Here is a 10,435-nt window from a genome sequence, read left to right as displayed (position 1 = left end):
TATATAACTTTAAAAATAACAAAAATGTTTCTTTTCGTTTGATTTGTTTGGGGTGGTGTGGTGGTGGGGTGCTTTTTAAATTTTTGTTGTTGGTGATAAGTTGGAGGGGGGGGGCAGTAGGTGGTTTGGCAGTAGGCCTATGAGGGGGGTGGGTCTGACTGTATGTGTGATGTTGAGTGTACAAAAATCAACATGATGTTTTAATGGACGAGAACGTGATGTAGCCAGCTTCATCTATATGAACTGTTGGGGGTGGAGGGGTATATGAACACTACTGGGGGGGGGGGGTATATGAACACTACTGGGGGGGGGGGGGTATATGAACACTACTGGGGGGGGTATATGAACACTACTAGGGGGGGGTATATGAACACTACTTCAGCAAATTAATTTACAATGGTTTCACTGTTTTATTTCTGTATACATTCATTATATCAATCTGTATCTGTATTCATTATATCAATATGTATTCATTATATCAGTAACCCTCTACAAGCATGATAAAAATAGTGCAATGGAAATTATGTAATGCAAAATTAACGAATTTATTTAAAGACACATTACACATTTTGTATTCATAACCTTAAAACTACAGATCATTAAGGTGTACAGTTTCAAAACTTAAAAATATCACATTCAATTATTTGGTACAGAAACCTTTAAGCTGGAGGGGGGGGGGGGGGGGCTGGGCTAGACCTACCCAGGGTGATCACCAAACTACAGGACTGGCTCTGGTTTTACTCTGGTCTTCTGTTTGGTCTGCTTTAAATTCTGGTCAGATAAAGGGTCAGTATATGGGTGGGTCACCCACTCTTATAACTCGCTGAGTAAATCATCAGCATTTGAATCAGATGCTTGAAGCTATTTGAAGTCACATGACTGACCATTTGACTGAAGTCATGTGACTGTCCACTTGACTGACGGGTAAGCCTGATTTCAAGAGTTTATGTTGGCAGTACTGTGCCACAAGTTTACGTAGGGATAGGATTTGTTAAAAGTGGCTGAGTCTCATTGGTTGGCGTGAGGTCAATGCCAGGGTTATGGATCTCCACACTAACTTGTGCCCCTGGGTGGCTGCTTGGTGCCACGTTATTTGTCAACAGGTCATTTCTCAGGTTGTCCGTGATTTCTGGGTCTGCGAGAAATGTGAAAAAATAAAAACACATTCGTTTCATTGCACACCAGGCTTTGCATACTGTTTCTTTGATTCTATTAACAGTTTAAAAACTTCTTTTTGGCCATTCCCATTTTATCTTGTTTGTTTCAGATATTTGTCAACCCAAAAATCCTTATGAGAGTAATTACTACAATTGAGAATGGATTAAAAAAAAGTTAATAAACTCCTCAACAAATGACTAGGTAGGTACAACATCACATGGTTGAAAACATATTCAAATTTTCTAGTCTCACCTCGTATGTCAAAGTGTCTGGTAAATTTTCTAAAGTCTCACCTCGTATGTCAAAGTGTCTGGTAAATTTTCTAAAGTCTCACCTCGTATGTCAAAGTGTCTGGTAAATTTTCTAAAGACTCACCTCATATGTCAAAGTGTCTGGTAAATTTTCTAAAGTCTCACCTCGTATGTTGAAGTGTCTGGTAAATTTTCTAGTCTCACCTCGTATGTCAAAGTGTCTGGTAAATTTTCTAAAGTCTCACCTCATTGTATGCCGAAGTGTCCGGTAAATTTTTTAAAGTCTCACCTCGTATGTCGAAGTGTCCAGTAAATTTTCTAAAGTCTCACCTCATATGTCGAAGTGTCTGGTAAATTTTCTAAAGTCTCACCGTGTCAAAGTGTCTGGTAAATTTTCTAAAGTCTCACCTCATATGTCAAAGTGTCTGATAAATTTTCTAAGGTCTCACCTCGTATGTCAAAGTGTCTGGTAAATTTTCTAGTCTCACCTGGTTGTATGTCAAAGTGTCCGATAAATTTTCTAAAGTCTCACCTCATATGTCAAAGTGTCTGATAAATTTTCTAAGGTCTCACCTCGTATGTCAAAGTGTCTGGTAAATTTTCTAAAGTCTCACCTCGTATGTCAAAGTGTCCGATAAATGTTCTAAAGTCTCACGTCGTAAATTTTCTAAAGTCTCACCTCGTATGTCGAAGGGTTTGGTAAATTTTCTAGTCTCACCTCGTTGTATGTCAAAGTGTCCGATAAATTTTCTAAAGTCTCACCTCGTATGTCAAAGTGTCTGGTAAATTTTCTAAAGTATCACCTCGTATGTCAAAGTGTCCGATAAATGTTCTAAAGTCTCACGTCGTATGTCAAAGTTTCTGGTAAATTTTCTAGTCTCACGTCGTATGTCAAAGTGTCCGATAAATGTTCTAAAGTCTCACGTCGTATGTCAAAGTTTCTGGTAAATTTTCTAGTCTCACGTCGTATGTCAAAGTGTCCGATAAATTTTCTAAAGTCTCACCTTGTCCTATGTCGATGTCCTGTGGTGTTGACGGTGTTTCAGCTAGCGCGTCAAGACGCACATAGGAAGGATCAGCTGCTGCCAGATTGGCTTGATCTCCTAAATTAGCCGGTGGTTGGCCCGGTTCTAGAGGAATAAGTTGAATATTTTAATAATACTTTAAGTTGGTGCATGGGTTTTAATTAAAAATGTAACCAAATTTTTTATTGTTGTTACCAATGTAAGCATTGTGTTCTGAATTACAGTTTTTTTAAAGATAAATTTCACTAATCTAGATTATTTCAATGACCTAATAATATTGTGTTTTTCAGTATTAAATCTACATCACTTGAACTGACTGTAAAATTCAATCATCCTATTCTTTAAGATATATCTGCGTAGATACTATTCACACCATCTCTAAATGACATGACATTTTAAAAATATAGATACTAATCTCACCATCTCTAAATGACATGACATTTAACAAATGTAGATACTAATCTCACCATCTTTAAATGACATGACATTTAACAAATGTAGATACTAATCTCACCATCTTTAAATGACATGACATTTAACAAATGTAGATACTAATCTCACCATCTTTAAATGACATGACATTTAACAAATGTAGATACTAATCTCACCATCTCTAAATGACATGACATTTAACAAATGTAGATACTAATCTCACCATCTTTAAATGACATGACATTTAACAAATGTAGATACTAATCTCACCATCTTCAAATGACATGACATTTAACAAATGTAGATACTAATCTCACCATCTTTAAATGACATGACATTTAACAAATGTAGATAGTAATCTCACCATCTCTAAATGACATGACATTTAACAAATGTAGATACTAATCTCACCATCTTCAAATGACATGACATTTAACAAATGTAGATACTAATCTCACCATCTTTAAATGACATGACATTTAACAAAAGTAGATACTAATCTCACCATCTTCAAATGACATGACATTTGACAAATGTAGATACTAATCTCACCATCTTCAAATGACATGACATTTAACAAATGTAGATACTAATCTCACCATCTTTAAATGACATGACATTTAACAAATGTAGATAGTAATCTCACCATCTTCAAATGACATGACATTTAACAAATGTAGATACTAATCTCACCATCTCTCCCATGTGGCCTAACTTCTTCAAGCTCTATCTCTTCTTTAGGCTGACCTACACAGAAAACTTCTCTGTGTTTTACCAACAGCCACACAGTGCAAGTGCACGCCCACACGAAGAACACGAGTGCAAGTACTCCCATACCGATGGCAATATTTCTGCTCGTCCACGCGTCTGTGGCTGTTTGAATAAAAAATGTATTGTTTACAATTTATGTTAAAAATTTTGCCTTTTTACAAGTTTTTATAACCCATTTTAAACCCAGTCTGAATGTTTTAAAAGATATTTAAAACCTAGTCACATGACTGAATGTTTTAAAGGCACTGACCTGGATGAAATAAAGTTGCAAACTTTGTCTGACAGGCAAACTTGCAGGATGGGTCTGGCAGTGAACTGACGTCATCCTGCCCATGGACCTGACACCACCGCAACAGTTCCCCCTCCGACATCCCCCCATCAAAACATGATTTGTTTTGTCCAGCATGGCAGTACTCGTCAAAGCCATGACAGATGCCGGCAGGGAGACACTTTAGTGGCTTGTCTGCTGGACATTTTATACTGACCAGTTTCTCCACAGCTGTTAGAGTTTTAATAAAAGTGGGATTTTAGTTGTAATTATTTAATTAAAAGGTTATTTTTATTTTGATAATAACTGCAGCACAAAGAAAACTAAGTCTAACTAAAAACAAATTGGTTAAAACTAAATTAATGTATTAATATTTTGAATTAATAACATGCTTGTTTTATTAAACAATCATTGTTACAATGTATGTAGTATGTAGTATAGTATATAGTATTTTTTAGGTTTCTTGAATCTATAATTTTTTTTTAATAGATCCTAGAATAAAACAATGTAGAATATAGGGCTATATAGTATATAATATATAATAAGAATATAGGCCCCTAGCCTTATAATTTTAATATTAGTTAAGCTCTAGTATTAATAGTAGCTTTAAAACTTTAATAGTAATAATAGCAAGTAGTTAGAATCTGATCTAGTTACAACAGTACAGGTAACAAGTTAACAACAAAATGAACAAGGCATACTGTCTAGAGCCCAGTCCCAGCCTTTTATTATATATTAGGATAATAGTAATAATAGTATTATTAGTTTTTTAGGTAAAATCTTAGTTTAGCGTCGTAAATTCCAACGTAGCTAGTAATGTGCGATGAAGGTAACTAATGAATATTTCTTTCATTTGGCCATATTTATGTCATATTTTACATAATATAACAGATAATTGAATAACAAATCACAATCCAAGACCAAACCAGTCATAAATATCCTGGAATAAACTTTAAACTACTCCGTTCGAGACAACAATGAGTAAATTCAAGCAGCGGCCATGTTTTAAAAACAATAAATTGTCTATTCGCATGTCTTTTGTGTTGATTTTGTGGTTTTATATGATTGTTTGTATTGCTTTAATATATGCCGGGGGTCGTCCATAAATGACGTCACACTCGTAGGGGGGAGGGGGTCCGTAATTTTGTGACGTTGTGTGATGAGGGGGAGGGGGGGGTCAGATGGTGCGACGTCACACTTTTGCATTTTAAAAAAGCAATGTTAGAAAACGAATTTTATACGTTATTTTGCGTTTTAAAAAACTGTTTTAATACATTGTAATAACAATTGATTTTATACTCTATTTTGACAGAGTTCAGACAAGATTTTGGAAAAATATAGCTGTTTAAAAACAATTCAACTGCAATTTTGAGGGGGGTTGTAGGTTGAGGTGTGACGTCATTTTAGGGGGGGGTCTGGCTTTTTGTGACGACGTGTGACGGAGGGGAGGTGGGGGGAGGTAAAAACCGTCAAAAAAAGCGTGACATCATTTATGGATGACCCCCTGTATAGTAATTTTTCTTTTTTTTAATATAGTTGACATGAATGACTAATAGACCTTATCAGACTTGATAATGTGCATCCAAGACCACAACTATTGTTGGGAGGTCGAACTTTTGAACACTTTATTTGCAGTAAGCAAATCAATATTAGATCGCTCATAAATGACGTCGCTCTTAAGATAGTAATGACAGCGTGCATTATTACAGAACAAACATATGAACATATTGTTTCAGATAGAAATTGTGATTTGTGGTGGGGAGAGGTTGAGTAGAACTCAGCGATGTGATTTTGGAGACGGGTCAGGTTTTTTTTTCGTGAAAACAGGGGATGGTTGTGGGAGAAAGACCAGCTGTAGAAGTATGACGCGTCATTCATTGGTGATCCATTTTCTCAGTGGGGACGATAGAACTATTAAGAAGGGTCGAGAAATGTACAAAGCATGCTGAGTCGTATTTCTTGAACCCAACCGTTTCATCCCACACTTAGCACAACGTCACCGAGATAACGCTCGCGCGTGACGTCATGTACCGGTACCGCCGAACAACAAGCACTGCCTTTTTGACGCTTATGCGACGTTTAATTTGATTACATAAGTTGGTGTTCATTAAACAGCCCCTAACACACCTATCACTCGTCCATTTAAACGTACGTGGTTATTTCTGCAAGCTTGCTGTCTTGAGACATTCGCCCCTTTAAAAAGGTATTAAGCTCTCACCGTATAGAACTAGACTACCCATAATAAGCTCCAAAAGAAGCTTGGTGAAAACAGGATGGCCGTCCGATTTTGAAGCTGCTCTGAGCTTTTTAAAAAGCACAATAAACGATAAAATGACACTTATATTAAAGTAAATTATAGTTCTAAAACTTGATTTCATTAAAAGTGATATTCGGAAATTAAGAGCCATACAGTCAACATGATATTTCAATTTAAGTCCAAGAAAATAAATTTCCTCAAACGATGGAACATTACTAAATTTTCGCGCAGTTTAGCGAAATTGAATTTAAGTATTTACGTCATCTTACAAAGCGCGATAGCCTACTGGTGCTCTAACGCGGCCCATGCTAATGGCCGTATTCCTAACGCCCCGCATTAGACGCGGCTTATTCGTCGGCAGGCATTTGGTGGCAAGCCTTTTTGACGGGGATAATGTGTTAAGTTAAGGCCGTTTTGCCAAATGTCTTAAACTAGCAGGCTTGCAACATTTGTGATGATTCGTTTTAAGCAAGGTATACGTATACTAATGCTTATTTTTCGTTATTTTGATTGAACAAAGCATTATAGAGGTTCTCCATCAACCACCTAGGTATTTTTCCCCGTTCACCTACTTTCATGAGACCGACACGTCATAAATTGCGGAGCCGCCTGAGTTGACGTCACAAATCTTTACTGACTCCCGTAGCAAATCATATGTGACATCATTTATGGACAACCCCATATCACTCACTTGGGTACTTGATATTGACATTTTGACAACAAAGGATAACCAAAATGTGTCTGGCAGGTGGAGACTTGCGATCAGAGTTTCTTCCAGGCATCTCTTCGGGGGGGCGAAGCCCCCCCGAAAAAATTTTACCGCCCCCCCGAACGGAATGAAATTTATATAATTCATATAGAAAATATATACTTTTAACAGTGTCCGCCCCCCCGAAGAAAGTTTACCGCCCCCCCCGAAAATTTCAAGTGCCCCCCCGGAGAAAAAAGTCTGGAAGAAACACTGCTTGCGATCAACCATAATGACAACACGCACTTAAGGGGTGGAGTGGCTGATTATTTTAGATGATGTTTTACGGGGGAAGCTGGTGGATAGTACATTTTGTCTCTCTGTATATATAAATGATGACAAACATGTATTGTTGTCAAAATTATGGCTAGAGATCTTAGATAAGGCAGAGGAAAGCGTAATTTTTTACATTAGGGGTCATCCATAAATGACGTCACGCTTTTTTGACGATTTTTACCTCCCCCCCTCCCCTCCGTCACACGTCGTCACAAAAAGCCAGACCCCCGCTAAAATGACGTCACACCTCAACCTACACCCCCCCCCCCTCAAAATTGCAGTTGAATTTTTTTTTAAACATCGATATTTTTCCAAAATCTTGTCTAAACTATTACAATTTATTAAAACAGTTATCTAAAACGCGAAATAACGTCTAAAATTCGTTTTCTAACATTGCTTTTTTATAATGCAAAAATGTGACGTCGCAACATCTGAACCCCCCCCCCCCCCTCCCCCTCATCACACATCGTCACAAAATTCCCCCCTCCCCCTATGAGTGTGACGTCATTTATGGATGACCCCTTATGACTTGTTGTGACATTGACAACAAAAATATGACGGAGGTTGGGGTTTAATTAAGGTAAAGAGAAGTAAAAAATGTCATAGGTTACGATAGAATCACTAATTGATAAAAAGAAAAACCTGAAATGAAAATAGTGAACATTCAAACAATAAGAAAAAACTCAAACTATATAGTAATAGTAAGATCAAATAAACATTAGTAAAAAAACGTGATTTAAAACATGGATACAAGTTGCATCTCACAATGCTTCTAGAATTAATAAAGTTGTTTGTTAGGAAATTCAATTTTTAAAGAGCAGAATTAAAAAAAAAAATGCTTTGTAATACGGACTATACAACAAGACAATCATATTTAAATACATTTTCATACGAATAGAAATGAAAGGGAAGCTACTCTAAATAACATTTTCTTAAGATGGCTGCTGTTTTTAATAGCAAATTTACTATCTCGAACAGGGTTGATAAAAATTAATTTCAGGATATTTAAATTGATTTGACCATAAATGGTGATCTATTATTCAATTATTTATAATATTTTATCAAAATATACGAAAATATACTCATATTTAATGACATATTCATTAATGCACTCTCTCCTACATTACTAGTTTTGGCCGAATTTACGACGCTAAACTAAGATTTTACCGTTTTTTAGTATAATAATACTTACTTACTACTTAGTAATAGTACTATTACTATAGTTATAATAACTATTATATAATTACTAATTAGTAGGCCTAATAATTACTATTTAATTAGGCCTATAAAAAACAATTGACAAGTAAGAGACTGACCATTTGACAAGTCCAGTGAAGAGAACCTGGCTTGACATGCGAGGCTACACAGTGCAGTGTCTCTCATCAACTCCGGCCTGTGTTGGCCAATGGACCTGCACCACTGCTCTAGCTGCTCGGCTGTTATGTTGCCAGGGAAACAAGACTCGATGGAACCATGGTAACAAAAACTGTCGGCATTGTAGCAGACGCCGTACGGCAGACATAGGAAGGGTTTCTCGCTTCTGCATTTCAGTGCTGTAAGATCCTCTAAAGTTGGTGGTGCTACAAATTAAAATACAATATAGTATATTAATACCATATTTAATACTATAGTTTTAATTAGTATAATTAAATAATATTATTATAGGATAGGCCCAAACTGCTAGTAATACTAATAGTGATAGTAACTAATATTACTAATAACTAATATTAACTATACTAACTAGTAGCTAGTATACTTACTAGATCTAGATCTACTTACTTTTACTTAGTAGGACTATTATATTATTAGTATATAGTTTATTATTCATATTGAGTTTAAAGTTTAGGTCATATTCATATTCTATTATATACGTGACATGTTTAAAACATTTTTACTCACTTGATTTGATTCCCGACATAAGTAGAATAATCACAACAAATTCGACAAACATGATTATCACTAGACTGTAAATATATGAATAGCGCTATCCCGAGGAATGACTTAGGAAATACTTGAATTTAAACGTCTATGTTTCTTTTTATAGACCTGTTTTTTTTATCGGGAAAATCCACTCTGGTTGTTATCGGGTATACCAGTTTTGAAAGGATCGAGTAAGATCTAGATTAGATCTAGTCTAGTGGGCCTATTATTAAGTATTTATCTGAAGATTGCCACCTCTCTAAGTAGTAGGGCTACAACTGATCACCTGCCCGCCGAAAAAGTCACTTTTTGACGTATCAACATGACAAACAGATGGGATGTCAAGATAAAATAAGTCTTAATATGTAATCTAGATTCTCTAGTAGATCTGCTCCTCAACGAAATTTTCAGAACATTGCTCAATACAAGAGGGTATGGGTATGGGGGGGGGGGGAGGTCTATGGACAGGGTGGACAAAATCTAGGGACAGTGTGAAGACTCTAGGGCGAGCTGGATGAAACCAGAACTATTTTTATTAATCAATTGAAACATTTTCCGCTTTAGGATAAATTTAAAAGTGCTCTAGAAGAGATCAGTGTTTCTTCCAGACTTTTTTCTCCGGGGGGGGGGGGTGTGTGAAACGGGGGACGAACACAGGCGTGGTGACCCTTCCCAGCGCCCGGGGACAAACTTTCGGTTTGCAATCCCCCCCCCCCCTCAAACTGTCAATTTGTTTTTCCAACCCTCTAAGGTCGGCGCCCGGGGACATATGTCCCCCCCCCCCCCCCCCCCCCCGCCTCTTGACGGACACTAGTAAAAGTATGTTTACTATATAATCCCCCCCCCCCCCGAAGAGATGCCTGGAAGAAACTCTGGAAGAGATTTGAATCCAAATTCTAAAATAATTCTGCTCGCTTACAGTAAAAGATAAAAACTATTTAAAGATAAACCTGCCAGTGTAGATCTATAAACAGCTGCTATTTTTAAACACCAGGTCTAAGAAATTAAGACGTAGTTTGACTATATTAAAATAACCTTAGAAAAATCAGTTTTTGTTTAGGCTAAGTTCTATATATAGAATCTAATCGGGAATTGCCATAGATATTTACTTGCCATGTGTGGATATTCCCCGATATATTGTAAATCCGCCAATAACAAAAAATTTTTTTTTTAGTTCACTTTCTCCAGTCCATTGGGGTTGTGACAAAAATTATGTTTCTAATGACGGAAATGGATTGCCATACATGATTAAGATGACGTAACATTTTTATTGTGAATTCTCATAAAAAATTTTTTTGAACCTGTGAAGCTCTGCAGCGTGTCGTTTAG

General features: G+C 36.5%; 1 protein-coding gene across 1 annotated transcript; it reads right to left on the bottom strand.

Annotated features, from left to right (window-relative positions):
* Positions 1 to 406: 406 nt before the first annotated feature.
* LOC131958407 (uncharacterized) lies at positions 407 to 9,216 on the bottom strand. Its single transcript, XM_059323425.1, has 6 exons — positions 9,086 to 9,216; positions 8,503 to 8,766; positions 3,888 to 4,136; positions 3,560 to 3,739; positions 2,414 to 2,539; positions 407 to 1,135 (listed from the first exon to the last, which is right to left on the bottom strand). Exons 1-6 carry the CDS (start codon positions 9,135 to 9,137, stop codon positions 972 to 974), a joined length of 1,035 nt encoding a protein of 344 aa, XP_059179408.1. The 5' UTR covers positions 9,138 to 9,216; the 3' UTR covers positions 407 to 971.
* Positions 9,217 to 10,435: the final 1,219 nt, after the last annotated feature.

Source organism: Physella acuta, unplaced genomic scaffold (assembly GCF_028476545.2).
Source record: "Physella acuta isolate Inbredline_101_S28 unplaced genomic scaffold, ASM2847654v3 ptg001326l, whole genome shotgun sequence".
Classification (NCBI taxonomy): domain Eukaryota; kingdom Metazoa; phylum Mollusca; class Gastropoda; family Physidae; genus Physella; species Physella acuta.
This window is presented reverse-complemented; position numbering and strand designations above follow the sequence as displayed.

Coding starts and splice junctions, on each gene's coding strand:
- LOC131958407 (XM_059323425.1), bottom strand. CDS start 9,137: ATGTTTGTCGAATTTGTTGTGATTATTCTACTTATGTCGGGAATCAAA. Junction 8,767..9,085: donor TATGTCGGGAATCAAATCAA/GTGAGTAAAAAT, acceptor TTTAATTTGTAG/CACCACCAACTTTAGAGGAT. Junction 2,540..3,559: donor TAGGCCACATGGGAGAGATG/GTGAGATTAGTA, acceptor TTATTCCTCTAG/AACCGGGCCAACCACCGGCT.